Source organism: Epinephelus fuscoguttatus, linkage group LG12 (assembly GCF_011397635.1).
Source record: "Epinephelus fuscoguttatus linkage group LG12, E.fuscoguttatus.final_Chr_v1".
NCBI lineage: Eukaryota > Metazoa > Chordata > Actinopteri > Perciformes > Serranidae > Epinephelus > Epinephelus fuscoguttatus.
In genome coordinates this window covers 24,815,868-24,836,009 of record NC_064763.1, presented here as the reverse complement: position 1 = coordinate 24,836,009, position 20,142 = coordinate 24,815,868, and the positions used below count along the sequence as shown (strand labels likewise).

Here is a 20,142-nt window from a genome sequence, read left to right as displayed (position 1 = left end):
TGGGGTCTGTCTGTGCACGTGTCTGCAAGGTTTCTTTATTAGCACCAAAGCATCTTGTTTTTGCAGACGGAAAATTCAGCATTACAAAACAAGACATCACAGCAATTCAAAGGACATTAAAAACAAATACATTCAAACAAGTACCATGTAGTATCAAAATATCAAAGTATAGGAACTCCTACGAATGTCATGACAAAGTGCTTCTACACACACTCACCCACTCTCTCCACAGATTTAAGTGCCGAGCACATCATCTTGTGCTTTGTTCAGCAGTTTTGATCTGCACATGTGGGCCGTAAACTGATGGCGGGTGCAAAGAAGCTGGAATTCACTATGTAAGGGAACAGTCCTGGAGAAAACAACAGGCCTTATATGCTGTAGCTGTGAGGAGTAAAGAGCTCATAGGTTGAGCTGAGACTCACCTGAAACCCCAATTTGGGTTAAAGAGTTTTTATTTTTCAGATGCAGGTCACCAAACCATGACACAAGAGAAAAAGACTAAATGGATGTAATACAGCCCGATGAAAGAGGGTCATCAGGGTCATTGTCATATCTGTGAGGAGATGGGAGATGGTGGCTTGTTAGATGACCTCAGTGTCAGTTGTTATTAAAGCAGTCTACAGTGCCTCCTAGAGCCTGCAGAGTTAATAAGAGGCAACACATGGACAGAAAAGGGAACATCAACAAGGGTGTATTAAGCAAAGAGCCAGGCGGGGTCTGTGTCTTTTCAGTTACACAACAGGGTGTGGAGTACATTAATTAGTTTCTATGATGGATGGCGCTGTGACAATGAGCGTTTCATCAGAAAGTTCATGATACGGTCAGTTTCACAGCAGCAGCCCAGTCTGCAGACTGTTAATGTGGGATACACTCTTATCTTCCCGCTGGTTTTAGACTTTCTAAGTCCCTCTGAGAGGTCGATGACATGTGGGTACTATAGATTTGAACCCTGGAGGTATATTTTTAGACTGAGAAGAGGAAAACTTCAGTTTTTATCCGCAAATGGCTGCTGCACTGCCGGGAAGTCCCAACACTCTTTGCCCTGAATTTTGACTTACAGGCTGACAAATGGAAAACATATTAGCTCACTTGTACATGGACTCAACCAAGAAAAATAAAAAATGAAAAGACAAATTTGTCAGACATGACAGGTTTGAATAGAAGAAACCATCACCGCCTCTCAAAAGGTCACCAAGCCACATGCTACTTAGCACGTTATTTAACTGTGAAATACAATGTGATTTGTGAAACATAATTTTAATATAATGATGTCATTTTAAATTATAATAAATATATAATAATATATCATATAATGTTATAATAAAAGAAATATAATTTGTGAAATATGATATGATTTTCAATTAGAGGAATGACTAGGCAGGACCTACCTATGAACATTACAGTGTAAATTATTTTATATATTATAGTAGTTTATTGAAAATGTCAGCAATTAATTATCAGTTATTGATATACCAAATAATTTAGTCTGTTTATTTTTTGTTTAGTATAATAATTTGTAAAATATTTAATTTAATCCTGTTTTTTTTTTGGGGGGGGGGTTTGTTTGTTTGTTTTGTTTTTTGGGACAATCAATGGTGTGTTTTATAAACTCATACTTGACACATGTGGTCTTCCATACTGGCTTATCAGTGATTTAAGAAAAGAAAAATTTATCTGAGACGTCATTCCAAATTTTATTGGCTCTGTTGCCCATCTAGATGTTATTTTCTCCACCTATCTGGTCAACTGGGGAAAACTGACCAGACTGAATATAAGAAGATTAATTTGTGACTTTCACCCAATTATGCTTGCTAGAGACAGAAATAATGAATATGTGCAAGCGCAAAAGATGAGAGTGAATTACTTGGGCTAGGCCAGCAAGACAGGAGGAAAGTTGAAGAATATGTGAATGTGGGGTTTACAAAGCAAGTTTTATTAATTGTGAGGCATTCTTAAAAAGTCAACTTTTTAATATGCAAGATTTAATTGAAACAAAAGTAGCATTGTACACAGTGTTGGGAAGTTTACTTTTGAAATTTGATAGATCACAGATTAGTAGTTACCCTGTTAAAATGTAATAAGCAATGTAACAAGTTTGATTACTTTAAAGTAATGTAACTTACTACATTTGATTACTTTTCTGACAAATGTTTTAAACTGGGCAATAAAGCTGAAAAATGTCCAGAAATAGGTTCTGCCATAAGAAAGCCTTCCTGCACGGAGAAAAGATGCAAAGCAATAAATGAATGGTATAATCAACATATTAACTTTTTTATCACTTCATTTACAAAGATTTTTCCATTTATCTGACAGGACATTAATAAGATGAGATGAGATGACATAAGATAAAACTTTATTGATCCCACAGATAGAAAAGCAAGCTAAAATGTCAAAGTACAGACATCTACAGAAATATAGAGAGAAATGGAAGGAAAAGACAGTGAAACAGACAAGTCATAAAACAAAAAAAAGGAAAAACAAATATGAATATCAAGCTGGAAGAAATCAGATGCACCCTCAACAGCTCCATCAAGAGATTTTACAGGACCCAGGACCCATTAATCAAGTATGTGAATAATCTATACCTGTCCTGGAACTATGATCTTACTCTAGACGGTCTGTCCTATATGTACTTCATACATCATGTACATCATGATGCAAGTTTTTTATTCCTTAATTTGTTAGTTTGTTTGTATAACATCTTTGAGCCATCGGCTGTGTGACGGAGGGGTCACATCCTTCCATTAAATAGAAGCTAACAGGGAGGAAAAGGCAATGACCTTCTGTAAGTGAGCAGGGATATTGAAATGATCTAGAACTGAGAATGTACCAAAAATACCAAGTGTAGGAGAAGGCACAATGTTACAGCCATAAGCTTTGGAGATAGTGTCAAAAAAGGTCAACAAGAAAGGGGCAAGTTTTAGGCCAGACCACAACATGTGAATGAATGAATAACTTAATTTCCAGCAAAACAAAAAATAAAAACAAAACTACAGATGCGCTCGAAAAGGAGCAGGAAGAAATGTACACTTATATAATCTTACCCCCTTCTCAGTATTCATATCTCATTTAAAAAAAGATATTGTCAACAACCATCCCAAACATATTTACAACCATTATAGATAAATAAACAACAATCTTAGATATTAAATATACAAACCCCATCTCAACCAAGCCCAGATTAATAAATAAACCAACCCATCAGCATCACCCCTCTTGGTCTGCATACCTCCCTAAAAATACTGTGTCGGTACATCTTTTTAAAGTGCTCTATAGTTGTGCTTCCCTTTAACTGTCACATAGCCTATGTTTGGGAATATTGTTACATGTTTTGCTTTAAAGTACGGAAGCGTATTGCATTCGCTTGACAAATTAAAAAAGCCCTTTTTTTCTGAGTATTTTTTTCTGTTTTTCGGAGTAATTTATTTATTTTTCTGTTTTTTGTGGTAATTTTTTCTGTTTGACAAAGTGCTCTGATAACTTGGTGTGGGACAGATGTTGTGTACATGATGCATTCACACACACCACATGTACTCGCACGCACGCACACACACACACACACACACACACACACACACACAAACACACACATGCACACACCTTCATCATCATAATTATTTTATTTTATTTTTTATTTTTATTTATTTTATTTTTATTTTATTTTATTTATTATTATTATTATTATTTACTTATCTTTTTTATGTTTTATTTATTTATTTATTTATTTACTTTTCCCCTTTCAATGTATTTTTTTCTTTCTGAATGTATGTGTTTTCCTTTGTATTTAAATGCTATAAAAACTTCAATTATATAAAAAAAAGAGGTATGAATATCAAGTACTCAAATTCAGATTATTATATGTCTTATATTTATTATAATAATTTGATTGTTGAATTTTGCTTCTATTTTTGTGTCAAACTATTTTCTATTAATTGTCGTTACTCTGCATCTCTACTGACACAGCATCACAAACGTTTTGTCATTATTGGCTTTTTGATTGTCTTGTAATATCTGACATTATTAGTTTATTAAACAGTATGTCAATAAAAAAAGGCATGCCCTGAGAAAATAGATTATGTTAACAAAATTTGGATTTAACTCATTTTGTATTCACCAACATTCTTTGATGTGTCACTGTAATTTAATCACATATTTTTTCTCAGTAACTGTAACTGATTATAATTACATTCATTTTGTAATCTAACTACGTAACACCAGCAGATGGTAATTTAATTAAAGTATTAGTCTGGATTCTTTAAAATGCCGTGCTGAGGGATAAAGCTCTCCCTGAAGTCAATACGCAGGGCACAGTGCACCCTGGTCGCTGCGCTCCTTTGCTGACGTCATTTCTGTGCGACAGGCCTCAGCGCACAGTCACAGCAGCTCTGCAGGCACAAACTGGAAATGGGTGAGTCGCTGCTGAGGGCCATGGTATCAAAGTCTTTGAACAGTAATTTACGGACTTGAATAACGCCGTTAAAGACCCTCGGCACGTGTCTCCTGCAGAGTTACAGTCCTTGCAAGAGTGCGTCTTTGACCGAGTGGCGTTGTTGGCTCTAAAGCTAACAGGCTAATGTTAGCTAGCGGAGGCCCAGCAAAGAGTTGACTACATTGTTTTTGTCAGCGACGCCAGTTAAACAGCTAATGAGGCGGATGAATTTGGTGCCACTTCACTCAAATATATCTCAGCAACAAAACTCGCACAAGTAATCCAGTTAGTTTTGACATTTTTTAGTAGCGCCCTGAACGTTAGCATACCCCGTTACCACTAGCTAACTGAATTAAAGCTAGCTGACTACATTAAAATTATGACTTCCAGGAGGACAGGCTATGCTGGCAGCATGGATTCCTCTCCTTCAAATAGTGGCAACAGCTCAGTCCACAGTGGAAACCGTAAACAAAGTATAATCAACATCCCGGAGAGGACCGGGGTCGAGTCCTGCTACGATCGGAAAGCAGACAAGGGTGCATACGGAGCCTCGCAGGGCAGCATGACCGTAACGTCGCTGAAATCACGCCTCGCCCCGACTATTCAGACTGCCATGTCCGCTGCTGTTGACACTCTCCTGGGCGAAGTGGTGCTTGTGCTCAATGAGACTCAGCAGGAGTTGCTACACAAGGAACAAGAGAATGAAAGACTCAAAGTGCGCCTGGAGGTGTCAGAGAGGGAGCTGAAGACACTGCAGGAGTGTCTGTGTAGTGCTCAGAAGCTCATAGACCAGCTGCAGATCTCATACACAGGCCCACAGTCCATCAGTCAGTCTGTTTTCGCCCCATCGCTGTCTTCCATGGCTTCAATGACTTCAGGCTTGGACCGGGACCACCAGAACGCCAGGAATGTGAATGGAGCCGGCGTGGACTTGGGTCTCGGAGGCTCTGTGGATGATTCGCTGCATGGGTTTGAGCCGAGGGATGACTACAAAATGTGCCAGCTTTCAATCCAGCCAGATGGCTCTGTGACTAACCACGCTCTGGACTCCTTTGCTTCCAACACATCTCACATGTGTTCCGATTCTAGCAGACCAGGTAAGTATACAATATGTACTATGAGTGTTAAACTTTGTATTCTGGGTGCCCTTTGACTTTGAGTCGGAGCAGATTAATCAGTAACTTTCTTCAAATGGATATATGGATCCATATTTGTTTGCTTCTATGTTAACCTTTTCTGTTTGTCTTCAGACGAGAGGCAGTCTCAGGGACCAGGGGGACCTTCCAGGTTTGAGATTAAAGAGGAGCAGGGACCAACCTCAGGCTCCGGTCAGCCCACCAGGAAGGATCCTGGGTTGCGTAACGACAACAGAGTCGGGGACAGTGACCTTGGCTATGTTCAAGTTGGAGGGGAAGGAGGTTCCCAGCGCTCCTTTACTCAGCCCCTGCGTCACCAAAGACCTGTGCGAGAATGCAATGATGCCTTGCAGCAGGGCGGACTTGATGGACAGAAACAGTTGGCTCGGACTTCTGCAGCTGGGAGAGTAGACAGTGTTTCACCAGGCAGGGCAGAGGACTCTGCAGGACCTTCGGCCTCTGACACAGCAGGGGAGCCCTCTGGTGATCGGCCTCACCACTGCCTGGAGTGCGGAAAGACCTTCCGTCTGATCTCCAGCCTGAAGAAGCACATCCGCATCCACACCGGAGAGAAGCCCTACCCGTGTGGAGTCTGCGGCCGTCGCTTCCGCGAGTCAGGTGCGCTTAAAACCCACCTGCGCATACACACAGGCGAGAAACCGTACTCTTGTTCAGAGTGTGGAAACTGCTTCCGCCACTTGGACGGTTTGCGCAAACACAGGCGCACACACACCGGAGAGAAACCGTACGTGTGTGCCATCTGTGGAAAGCGCCTGAGCCGCCTGCAGCACCTCAAACACCATCAGCTCATCCACACCGGAGAGAGACCGTGCTGCTGCCCCTTCTGCAACCGCAGCTTCAAGGAGCCCGCGGCGCTGCGGAAACACATCCGCACGCATCGGGAGGAAGGCGGTCACATGGGGATCGGAGCCAGTGATGACACAGACCCAGATGCCATGGATGATATTAACAACCTCCATCCAGCAGCTCCGTCCCCTCAGATGAGGTTTGGGGAGTGGGGAGCTGAGGAGGATGACAGCTCGGTTGTGGACTGTGTGTAGGGGATGATCAAAGGAGTAACTGTCAGTTGTTATCATGACACCTACTCCAGCTGCAACACATGGGATGAGGTGTTTGTGTAGTTTGTAGACATGATGGATAGGTCATCTCTGTTCCATGCTGGTGAAATGAATGAGGCTACTTATAACCCTAGCCTTGGAGTGTCTGGCATTTTCATGTTTTACATTCTGAGATGTAAAAATAACATTTTAAATATCCACTGTACATTCTTCAACAGCAAGTTGGTTTTTGTTTTTTTGTCCGGACATTCATCAAGCAACAGCAGCAGTAGCGCACAGGTTGTTCTTGGCACAGGAAGTTGCTGGTTTGCTACCTTCCCGGCAGCAATTTGGGAAATTTATGGCAGAAGTGGAAAAGAGCTGTTTCCTCACTTTAAAAATATAAGTGCCTTGAACACTCACTCACTCATCAGCTGAGTCACTACTGCTGCTGCTGCTGTTCAAGACACTTCCCACTTGGATTATAATCAAGACAAACTTTATGTTACGTTACTGATCACAAGCTTTTTGTAGTTTCACACATTAGTGAGATTTTCTGTTGCATTATTTTCAGTTACTTATTAGGCGTGCTTTTGCCAAAACACTGAGCTGCTCAAGTAGATAGAAATGGATCCAGAGAGCTGGTTCATGCTTCATGTGGGGACAGATCATGTGCATGATGTAGCAGGGCATTACTGACTCATCCAAATATCAGAGTATATTTTTTTCAAGGCTTTGATTTTGTGCTTTTACACAACATTTATTAACTTAAATAAAATGTCAGTTAGTGTGTGGATGCATGGTCATCTTTATTTCACTCAGCTGCAACAGCTGATTAAACTGTCAAAAAGTTTTAGCTTTTTCACTCAAATGCATCATTTTAAAGATAATTTTTCAGCCTTCTTGCCTTTATTTGATAGGACAGTTTAAGATAGAGAGAAAGGACGACTCGCTGCGGTAAGGACTCTGCCTTTTGTACATGGTGTACTCACTTTATTAATGAGATACAGGTTGCCCCCTTTAATGCGTCTTTCAAGAGCCGGAAAAAAAAAACCTTCTAAATAATAGCAAATTTAACCAAAACCCAAAATAATATCCGTCTCCCATCATAATAATTGATGTTATACTGACTCCCAGCTCTACCTCAGTACTCATCCTCACTGCTGTGCTGTATGTAGTTATTGCAGCACTTTTATCTTGTCTGATTCAAGATTTTAAAGATTATTTTTGTTGAAGTGGAAAGAGGGAGAGAAAGAGGGGATGACGTGCAGCAAAGGGCTGTGGGCTGGCATTGAACCCAAGGCCACTGCAGCAAGGACATAGCCTCTGGGAGGCCTGCTCCGCCCCCTGAGCTATTGGGCACTCATGATTCAAGATTTTGCTGGTGCATAATTGGGCAGTCACAAACTAAAAGAGTTTATCTGTTCACTTATAGTCCTCTGGTTCCTTCACCTTATCGATTAAGTTGAGAAAATGAGTTGAAACTGTTGCTACAAGTGGATCCAGTCACATCAGATAATCTTGTACTTACTGGGGACCAAAGCACATTTGTGAAATTTATTGTCATACCACAGATGTCATCAATGTTTTCTGTGGTTTATGACTACAAGAATACCATTCCTACCGCAGTCATCAGATTTCTGAGGGTAGCGTGGCTGTGCAGTCTACCCTGAGGAGGCCATTTCTAAGATAAAACGCTAAGATAACATCTGCACTTGTGTGTGTGCGTCTTCATGAAGCATGAACCAGTTTCACACTTTAATCAGCAGCGACCCGTTCTGAAGCCTGACTCCACTCTTGTCTTATCTCTTCCTGTCTCTCTGCGGAGCCCTCATCAGTTACACAATCACAATGTTTTCAGTGAAGTGGAAGTTATCTGTGGCAAGAATATCTGAAGATATCCAAACATGCATTTATGTGTTTGGATACTTGATGAGGGCGCAGTCAGTCGGCATCAGCATGCAGCCAGATCAACAGCTTCAACACTACTTTAATGTTACACAAGTCTTGATTATTATCTCTCTCTCATGTGGACCATATCTTAGCATTCCGTTTTTTTCCGTTTAAGCTGCTACTGTCGGTCTAGAAAGCCTTTCTTTTTCTGGACTTGTATTATTGTAACCAGCCAGTCACTAGCAAATCCTAGCGGACAGATTTTGGTGCTTGCATGTGCATATCTGCTCCTCTGCTGGCGTTGACGCTGTACATAAGAATGTAGTTTTAGGCGTTTTATCTGGATTAATGAGGGTTTAACATTTGTGGAAAAGTTCATGTCACTTTTTAAAGAAAAAAAAAAAAAGTAACGTGCTTTGAAAACAGTATGCTAACATGCAGTGTAATTATATATACTCTTATTAAAACTCTCCCTGATGTTCTTCCTGACGTGACACTGCTTCAGGGTTGACAGCAGAGCATTAATCTTCTCAGCCTCTCGAGCTATTCTGTAGGTCTCTGGTGTCATTTACCATGTATACTGCTATAACGATCGCCATGTAACTATTCTATGTACATTTACAAGTGTGAGTCATTTTAAAAGGCACTCAAGATGTTAAATATCTGTTACTGTATACCCAGAATATGATTTGCCAAGGTAGACTTGACCCCAGATAATCATATTTATTGTTTTTTGTATGACATACAGATGGGGGCTTTGCATGTAACTGAAATGGCATTTCTTCCTAAAAAAAGTCAGTGTTAAATGTGAAATGAATAACTTTTTTATGCATCTGTGTCCAACATATACCCCCCACATCACATTCATCCTGTTACCTGCTGTAAATGTTACTATATTAAAGGGCCTTCTTTATATTTCTTGTGGCTTTTATTCCCTTTGTGAAACGAAGAGGTTTCTTTTAAGATCATAATCGCAGTGAAACTATTAAGTGGATCGACAAGAGGGCAATTAGCTCAAAGCTAAAGCCTTGAGTGCGTCCTAATTTTAGATCATCCCGTCAGTTTATCACTTATTACTTTCATTTCAGTTTGTTTCATTGTATTATGACAGGAAAACCGCATTAACCCTGGAGGAGAGTTTTCGCGCCGACTGAAACGTTGCCAAACAGTTTGTGTCGGTGCTGTTGACACGCCCAAACACAGGTCTCAAATAACACCTTACTCCTCTCCCGATGCTGAGTAATGACAGCTGTGTTCATACTCACAAACTGCTATTTGAGGTGGCCTTTGGTATGATTACAGAAGCTTAGAAGGGTGGATGTTAACCAAAAAAAAGTGAACATGTAGCATTTCATCCTTTTTTTAACTTTTGTGTTTTGCTTTAGTTGCTGATAAAATAATCTTATTTTCCTTTGATTCTAAAAAAAAAAGTACATATATTGCAGATTTTATGGTTTTATCTGAATTCATAGTGTTGAAGGTCACTTTCCAATGTCTTGCACAGCCCAGAATAAATGACCTCTCTATTATATCACTCTAAGAAAGGTCAGATTCATTAGGGGTGTTTCACATATAGTTCTTTTTAAACAAACCGAACTCAGTCTTCTTAAAGTGTACCAAAAAGTGGACTGATAGAAAAGGGACTCAGTTCTTTTTGTGTGTCAAGGTGTTTTCACACTTTCCAGCCCTCTAAGCGGACTCAGAGCTGTGACTCAGCATTTTTTGCTCATATATGAACACTCCAAGAGAACTCAGACCCCTCTGAAGCAAACTGGTTCGCTTCAAGTCCACAGTGTGCTTCACTTAACCTGTGCTCTGTGAACACAAAGTGCTCCAGGTTCGCTTTGCTCTTTGACATTGTATTTAGCCCTCTAGATCACATGCTGTTGACCTGGGATGCTTGAAAAAACGGACAAAACCGTGTTGGCCTGTAACGCTTGCAAGGACACAAGACGAGGAGTAGTTTGGTTCATGGAAGATACTGCACGTCTCCAGATGTGGAATATAGAATACATCAAATGGCAACAGAAACACTAAGGTTTTCCTCCAATTTTAAGTTCATCTGAAAGCGTGGAGCTTCATAACCGCACTGCAGTGCCATTAAAAAAAAAAAGACTTCATTATATATTATAAACAGGCTATAGTGTGATCAGAAAGAGAACTGAGTCCTCTTTGAAATGAACTGACAATGTGAACACAAAAACAAAAGTCCCTTTTTTTGTTGATCCACTTTTTGGTGCACTTTAAGAGGACTGAGTTCGGTTTGTTTTAAAAGGGACGAATTGTGAAAACACCCTTGAAGTGTGCCAAAAAGTGGACCAACAGAAAAGGGACTTTTGTTTTTGTGTTCACATTGTCAGTTCATTTCAAAGAGGACTCAGTTCTCTTTCTGGTCCACTTCAGCTCTGATGGGGGCTCAGTCCTCTTTTTGTTCACACTATATATAATATATATATTGGTATAATTATGTTCTTACCTTGACGCTGCAGTGCGGTTATGAAGCCTCTTGTTTTAAGATGAACTTAGAATTGGAGGAAAACCTTAGTGTTTCTGTGCTGTAGACCGTTGCAAGCGTTACAGGCCGGCACGGTTTCATCTGTCTTTTCAAGTGTCCCAGTGTAACAGCGTGTGATCTAGAGGGCTAAATACAATGGCAAAGCACAATGTGGACTTGTAGCAAACAGAGCTCAGACCCCTCTGAAGTGAACAAGGTGGTCTGAGTTCCGTTCGCTAAAAATCCGCATTGTGCTTCACTTCACCTGTGCCTTGTGAACACAAAGCGCACCAGGTTCACTTTGCTCTTTGTCTTTGTTCTCTCTGAGACTCAGGCTTATACTCAGAGGTTGCTCGTGATCATCCTGGTCCATCCCACAGTGTGTTTACATTAAATACTGTTTAGGATTTAGGATATTCAAGATGTCACATGTAAACATAATCTATTCACAGGGAGCTGGAATAAGCCTCTGCCACATCTAGAAGATATAAGATAAAAAGTAGTAATGAACATACTGTTATATAAGCCACAATTGTCCTTAGGCTGTTATTTAGCTCTTCTAAACATAAGGCTAGTCTGACATGAGATTTTTTTTCTTACTCATTACATTATAGGTAGTCGCAAAGACATAATCCGTTCATCTGATTGAGGAGAAAACTTTAGAAATAAAAATGACAGTCTTGCTGTGATCATGAAAGTCAGAGGCCCCAAACCCTTTTTTGCTTGTGCCACTTTCACTGTCTGAATTGTTGTATTTGAATAATTTTAGAAGCCTGACGTGAAAAATATCATCTACATTTTTTACATGAAAAAAAGCACATAAGACAAAGACATATATCCCAAAAAAAGGGGCAAAAATATTTGTTTTTTCCCAACTTGTTGACCATCTTGTGACCTCCTTGACATGAGTCAGAGAGCAGGGGTATGTTCCGAATCACATACTTTTTACTTTTAGTAGGTACTGCAGCTATTTATCAAAGTATGTACTGTTGCATGCAGTATGCACATAATCAGGACAAACTACTTTCTCATAACTTTAAACTAACACCACCTGCGGAGTTTGGCAGAGAGACAAAGACCATCCCAGAATGCCCTGCTGTTCTTACTTTGCAATGTATGTAGCTTGATTTTAAAGTTATAACTGCACAGAGTGAAGATTATAAAATGTTTTATCTGCAGTTCTCTGTCGTTGTTATTTTTATAGTAATGTCCTTTTGTTGTTTGTAATATTTATGATTATTTTGTTCAGTAAACAATCAATATTCCTATTATTACTGTTCGACTAGTCATCTGTTTGCAGCTCAGTCGATGTGACGTATCGTCCATTGCCAGAAAAGCATGCTGGCGTGCATACTACAAAATCAGTAGAACATCCTGGTATTTCTGGCATACTATGTATTGGGACATACTAAATCTTTTTGGCTGAAGTCTAAATTATTGCAGTGCTTGTGAAATATTTCATAATCTGAGACCTGACTATGGCTCTTATTGCTGTCATGTCTTTGTTGTTGTTGCGGTGGGACAGGAATTGCAGAAATACCTGCTAAATTACATGTTGATAATCTGATTGGAATAAGACACATCAGTTTTGTTTTTTTTTAACTTCCAAAACTCTGACCCAGTGGGTGTGAGGACCAACTACGTCTGGTTGATCCAAAAATGATGAGCCTACATATTGATTTCACTCTTTTCATTAAAACAAAATAAAGTTAACCTGAAGTCTCACTTGGCTGCAAACGTGTCCCAACAACACAGACCACAAATGGGAGTTATGACATCAAGTTGAAGCAAGTGCTGCAGAAGGTGCATAAACACAATATTTCCCTGAACGCAGCAGTGGGAGTTCGCACAGTGCCGAGCTTGTGATTCATGAAAAAATAACACAGTGAAAAACCTCTGTGGCTGCTGAGGGAAAAGTGCATCTAAACAAGTCACAACAGTTTTAATTATGACATCAGACAGAGAGGAGAAAGGAAATCTGACAGAAAGCACTCACGAACTGCTGAAAATGGGTCCCATGGTTAGACTTAAAATATTGTCCACCTGCTCTGAGCTTAAAACTTCTTGAATTGCACTCTAAAATGTGAAAGCTATTATATACATGCTTATTGACATGTTTCTCAACATGCTCATAAACAAGCTGAAGGTAAATAACATGTCATCTTTAGAAAAATATTGGCAGAATGTAACTAACTATTATACATAATTATACAATTATCATGTACTATACTACTAATTACGTTTTTTTTTTTAACTACACTGCATTTGACATTTTTAAAAAATGTATTTACTGTTACAGATAAAAGTAGTTGCTTTCTATGGAAGCCCTCTCAGGTAAGTGAGAAAAAAAAAATTCTGCTGATCCATTTTCTAAGTCTGATCTAAATTGTTTTCTCTCTTGTATTTATGACTTAAGAACAGAGGAAATTTTTCTAAGGAACTTAGAAAGAAAGTAAAGTTAAGTTAAGGAAGTTATGTAATGCTACATAAGAGGTGGGGCCTCCTGGCGAGGCATGGACACAGGATGTCTGGCACCAGTGCGTTGGCGGCAGATCCATTTAGTCCAGTGGGTTGTGAGGTGGGTTAATGACACGTGCCACAGATGCTCATTCAGATTGGGATTTGGGGAATTTGGAGGCCAGGTGGACACTTTGAGGTCTTTGTCACATTTCTTGGGACATTCCTGAGCAATGTTTGTAGTGTGGCTGCGGCATGGTGCTTTATCCTGCTGGGGGGCCACTGCCATTGGGGAGTGGTGTTGCCATGAGGGGGGGTACTTGGTCTGTGACGGTGTTTGAGTGGGTGGTGGTATCCACTTGAATGCCAGAACCAAAGGTTTCCCAGCAGAACAATGCGTTGGAACAAAATAATCAAAATTATTCACTTCACCTGTCAGTGGTTTTAATGTTTTGTCTGATTGGTGTATAACCTGCTTGCACACAGTATATGTACCTTGTGTTTAGAGTACATGGGGAGATTAAAACTCACCCAGAAGAAAACATACACATAAATGCTTCTAACCCTATTTAGAATATGGGGTAGTGGTACACTTGAGCCCTTTGTGGCCAAAATGAGTATTACAACAACAAACACGTAAAAAAAAAAAAAATCCTCTGCTATCTGCCTTTTTTTCCACCTGTTTTCACAGATGAAAAAAAAGATACTTTAGAAGTGATCGTGGCAAAACATTTTTAATCCCACTTGTCCCACAGATGATTTTTTTGTTTTAAGGAACTTAAGAAAGATTATCCGGGCAAACCTTTTTTTTCCTCCTTTGTTCTTAAGTCATAAACACAAGTCAGAAAACTATTTAGATCAGACTTAAGGCCTTTTCACACTGAGTCAGTTTTTTTTCGGATGTTTTTTTTTAATCCGTCATCTGAAAAAAAAAAAAATCATTACACACACAATCCTTGCACACTGATTCTGATGCGTGGTATTGTTCTATTTATTGTGAAAATTTGTAAAATGTGACAAAATTAAAAGACACATTTCCTCCTTTGCCTCTCTCCACTGGAGTTACCTGTCAGGCAATCACCACCCCCTTCCTGTCTTTCATTTGGCATTGCGGCTACATGAAGGGGCAGAGCTGTCCTCCCTCTCTGTCCTCCACATCCTCCTAATCATCCACCTGTACTATATTACTGTCTGACCTGTTGAATGTGAGTTATCTGAGTCACGAAAGGATTCTGTGCACCCCATCTCTCTGTCTTGGTGCGGCTGTGTCCCACCGCCACTTTTTCTTCACTGATTCTTGGTCAAACGTCTCTAAAGGCTCTGACGGACGCAAAAAATACAAAAAACTGAACCTCTTTCAAAAATTTTGATGGACTCAGTGTGCCTACATGACATAACGTAAGGTCGAATTTATTTTTAGACATGTGGCAATGTTGGATGAAAAAAAACGACTCCATGGGCAAAGGCCTTTAGAAAATGAATCACCAAATTTTTTATCCTTACTTGCCTCTCTGGGCTTCCGTACTTTGCAGGGAAGGATTTTTAAAACACTGCTTCAAACAAAATAGTGTTAAAATTAAAATACACTGACAGGGGCTGTTCTGCTGCATACTGAGTACTTTTGTTTTTCTTTCGAAACTTTACGTAGCCTAATTTTTGCTGTTCTACTTATGTACTTTTAATCAAATAAAACTTTGAATGCAAGAGTTTTATACGTAATACAGTATTAGTACATTGTGGTAATGATATTTTTGGTTACATAAAAGTTATGAATACTTCCACTACCATCATCAGATAGATACTTTCTGTGTTGACAGCTGGTTTTATCTTTAGGTTGTGTAATACAGCTGTTTATTTCTGTCCACTGTTTGTCATTAGTGTCATGAGTGACGCTAAGGTTTCAGCTTCCAGAAGGGAAGTGATTATGTTGTACTAATAATAATACTTGGGGATAGTTTATGCGTGACCTACAATGTATTTGCATTCTGCGTGCGTGTGTGTGTGTGTGTGTGTGTGTGTGTGTGTGTGTGTGTGTGAGTGTGTTTCTTGGCAGCCGATGATGCAGTGATGGCGAGTAGCAGAGGCAGAGAGAAATGTGAGAGCGGCCTGTGAACTCTCTGCAGCCACATGCAGTCATTTCCTCAGAGACTGAAGGTAAACACTCACTTTTTGGAGAGGAAGTGACTCAACTCGCTCTCATTTTCTCTTTCTCATTTTCACCCCTTTCTCACGTGAATCCAAACAATGGCTGGGCCCCGTGATCCTAACTGTGCCAGACCTTCACATTTTTAACTGTTGTGTGTGGTTGATGCTGACGGAAGTGGCACAGTTCAGCTGAAATGACATCAGATGTTCTGCTCAGTTAATTAGTTTTCTTTACTGTATTACATCATGGTTTTATTTACATCTTTTATACTTTCTGAAGGACATTTTTAATCTTCATTGAAATTTATCTGACTAGTTACTAACTTTGCAAAAAGGTTTACACACAGGAAGCTCATGGTGCATTGTTGAAGTATAAACCAACCACCAGTGTATGGAGTATTGAGACCGCCCGTAACAACAAAACATCTATTAGGTTTTATTCACTTAATTAAGGCTTTCACTTTTGATTTAATTCATTGTGACATGATACAATATGGTGTGATGCAATGGCATGCAGTGCCATAGGATGCGATATGATACGCTATGCTATGATACAAGATGATACCGTGTGATACAATGCAGTGCGATGTGATATGATGTGATACGATACGATACGATACGATATGGTGTGATATGATGGCATGCAGTGTCATACGATACAATACGGTGTGATACGATACGGTGTGATATGATAGGATATGATATGATACGATATGATGTGATGTGATGCTATTTGATACGGTATGGTGTGATACAATGGCATGCGGTGCCATACGATGTGATGTGATACGATACGATACGATGTGATGCGGTACGATACACTGCGATACAGTGTGATACAATGGCGTGCTATGTGGTGTGATGCGATTCGATACAATACAGTTCGATTCTATTTGATACGATATGATACGATACGGTGTGATACAATGCAATACAATGTGATGTGAAACAATACAATATGTTATGATATGATACGGTGTGATACAATGCGATACGATACGGTATGGTGTGATACAATGCGATACGATACGATACACTTTATTTTACTCGTAGGGAAATTTGTCTTGGACTAAGGCATTGCTGCTTTACAATAATATTCCAGAAGAAATGAAAAGCATACACTATATAAAAAAAACATATAAACATTCTACACATAATAGTATTGCAAATCAGCTACTCATGTATTGCACATAACACCAACACACAACGGAGCACCATAAACAAAACACAACACAGCCTCTAAGCATCAAGGGACATTATTTAAAATCTTAATTGAGGTTGGCACCAATGAATTTTTAAAATGGTTCAGTTTAAATATGGGCATCCTGTATCATCTGCCCGAAGGTAATCTAAATGAATCTAAGTTTTACTGCTTATCACTTTTATTTAGGTTAAATTTTGGTGGTGAACTTTTGATTTAAATTTGGTGTATTTCTATTTTGGTATTGTGGCGTTGAGGTTTTTGTCTATATTTGGAAAAAGAGGTGATTGCGTCTGACATGTTGCATAGGGCAACAGAAATTATTTTTGTGGTTTGCCAGTTTGTACATCAGAGTGAAATTTGCAATAAACTGACATGATGAGTGATATCAGATAAACTGACCTGAGGACTCATCCCAACATGAAACACGTCTGTGCAGCTGTAGAGCAGATGTCACATTTTTCTCTGAATGTTGAACCATCCTGAGACAAAAACCAGATGTCCACCCAGCTGCATCCATACAGGTGGAGGAACTCCTGAGACTGCTGACCTCAGCATGACCCTGACGACCCATATCAGAATATGCCTGCACATTTTGACAGAGGTCTGCACTTGAGTCACAAATGTGAAAACTAGACCTAACATAAGCAAAAAAGACTTCCAACTTGACCTGAACTTTAACACCAAGTGACTCATAACTTCACTTGGACTTGAACCTTTTGGTTTGAAAATACTTGAAACCCTCCCCACAGTCCAAAAATTGAAAGGTATGTTATTGAAAAAGTGTGCCGCAAATTAGTTAATTTTCCTTAATTTCCTGAATCAGCTAACATTATTCAATCCCAGCAAGTCAACACTAAATTCCCCAGATGATTCACTTTGTTTAAATCAATCTGGCAACATCCAGTCAATTTCAGGAGAGAACCATGAAAAACTAACGTTACTTTTCTGAGCCCCAGTTGCAAAAATATTGAAGATAATTTAGTTCACACACAAAAACTGCATGATAGTCAACAATAAACAAATTCCAGTACGCAAAACATGCAGATTGAACATTACAGTAAGAAACGCATCAACTTCCAAACTTTTTTAACAAATACATCAAAATTTTAAAAGGCATTGATGATTTTTGCAAATTGAATATATTATCACTCTGTTGTTTAAGTGCCGTTAAACTATGTGAAGACGTAATGAATTGTTTAGTCTCAAAACCCAAAGTTCAGTCACAAACACTTTACTCAAAGAAAACTTTATTTCCACTTGCGAGAGCACACCTCTCTGCCCTTCCACATGCAAATGAGGAAAGCCTGTGGCAAAAAGAGCAAACATCCCTGCCCTTCCATGCGCCTACATGGAAAGCCTAAGGCAGGAAGAGCAGCAGCAAAGACCCCCGGGATGGAACAGAGCAGCATCAACAACATAAAAAGGAGGAGCTGGGGTGGAGGCGGGTTGCAAAGTGGCTTGCAGAGGAAGCAGCAAAAGTAGGCAGGCTAAAGCAGTTTAAATAGGGCGCCAAAGTGAGCCATAAAACTAGAGTTACCAGATTCTTCTTTTCTTAGTTCAGTTTTTAAACTTTATTTCATCTTTAAAAAACACTACCTCCTTGCTGTTAATTACACTGAACAAAAATATAAACGCACCACTTTTGTTTTTGCTCCCATTTTTCATGAGCTGAACTCAAAGATCTAAAACATTTTCTATCCACACTAAAGACCATTTCCTCACAAATATTGTTCACAAATCTGTCTAAATCTGTGTTAGTGAGCACTTCTCCTTTGCCGAGATAATCCATCCCACCTCACAGGTGTGGCATATCAAGATGCTGATTAGACAGCATGAATATTGCACAGGTGTGCCTTAGGCTGGCTACAATAAAAGGTCACTCTGAAATGTGCAGTTTTGCTTTATTGGGGGGGGGGTCAGAAAACCAGTCAGTATCTGGTGTGACCACCATTTGCCTCACGCAGTGCAACGCATCTCCTTCGCATAGAGTTGATCAGGTTGTTGATTGTGGCCTGTGGAATGTTGGTCCACTCCTCTTCAATGGCTGCACGAAGTTGCTGGATATTGGCAGGAACTGGAACATGCTGTCGTATACGCCGATCCAGAGCATCCCAAACATGCTCAATGGGTGACATGTCCGGTGAGTATGCTGGCCATGCAAGAACTGGGATGTTTTCAGCTTCCAGGAATTGTGTACAGATCCTTGCAACATGGGGCCGTGCATTATCATGCTGCAACATGAGGTGATGGTCGTGGATGAATGGCACAACAATGGGCCTCAGGATCTCATCACGATATCTCTGTGCATTCAAAATGCCATCAATAAAATGCACCTGTGTTCGTTGTCCATAACATACGCCTGCCCATACCATAACCCCACCGCCACCATGGGCCACTCGATCCACAGCGTTGACATCAGCAAACCGCCCTCCCACACGACGCCTCACATGCTGTCTGCCATCTGCCCTGAACAGTGAAAACTGGGATTCATCCATGAAGAGAAGACCTCTCCAACGTGCCAGACGCCATCGAATGTGAGCATTTGCCCACTTAAGTTGGTTACGACAACGAACTGCAGTCAGGTCGAGACCCCGATGAGGACGACGAGCATGCAGATGAGCTTCCCTGAGACGGTTTCTGACAGTTTGTGCAGAAATTCTTTGGTTATGCAAACCAATTGTTGCAGCAGCTGTCCGGGTGGCTGGTCTCAGACGATCTTGGAGGTGAACATGCTGGATGTGGAGGTCCTGGGCTGGTGTGGTTACACGTGGTCTGTGGTTGTGAGGCCGGTTGGATGTACTGCCAAACTGTCTGAAACTGCCTTTGGAGATGGCTTATGGTAGAGAAATGAACATTCAATTCACAGGCAACAGCTCTGGTGGACATTCCTGCAATCAGCATGCCAATTGCACGCTCCCTCAAAACTTGCGACATCTGTGGCATTGTGCGGTGTGATAAAACTGCACATTTCAGAGTGGCCTTTTATTGTGGCCAGCCTAAGGCACACCTGTGCAATATTCATGCTGTCTAATCAGCATCTTGATATGCCACACCTGTGAGGTGGGATGGATTATCTCGGCAAAGGAGAAGTGCTCACTAACACAGATTTAGACAGATTTGTGAACAATATTTGTGAGGAAATGGTCTTTAGTGTGGATAGAAAATGTTTTAGATCTTTGAGTTCAGCTCATGAAAAATGGGAGCAAAAACAAAAGTGGTGCGTTTATATTTTTGTTCAGTGTAGATGCAGGAGGCACTGTAACTCACTTTGCTAATTATAACTGCATGTGGTATTTAGTGGAACTCATTGCTCTGTGATTCACCTC

General features: G+C 40.2%; 1 protein-coding gene across 1 annotated transcript; it reads left to right on the top strand.

Annotated features, from left to right (window-relative positions):
- Positions 1-4,350: 4,350 nt before the first annotated feature.
- si:ch1073-224n8.1 (zinc finger protein 70) lies at positions 4,351-9,427 on the top strand. Its single transcript, XM_049592330.1, has 2 exons — positions 4,351-5,526; positions 5,680-9,427. Exons 1-2 carry the CDS (start codon positions 4,809-4,811, stop codon positions 6,624-6,626), a joined length of 1,665 nt encoding a protein of 554 aa, XP_049448287.1. The 5' UTR covers positions 4,351-4,808; the 3' UTR covers positions 6,627-9,427.
- The last annotated feature ends 10,715 nt before the right edge of the window (positions 9,428-20,142 follow it).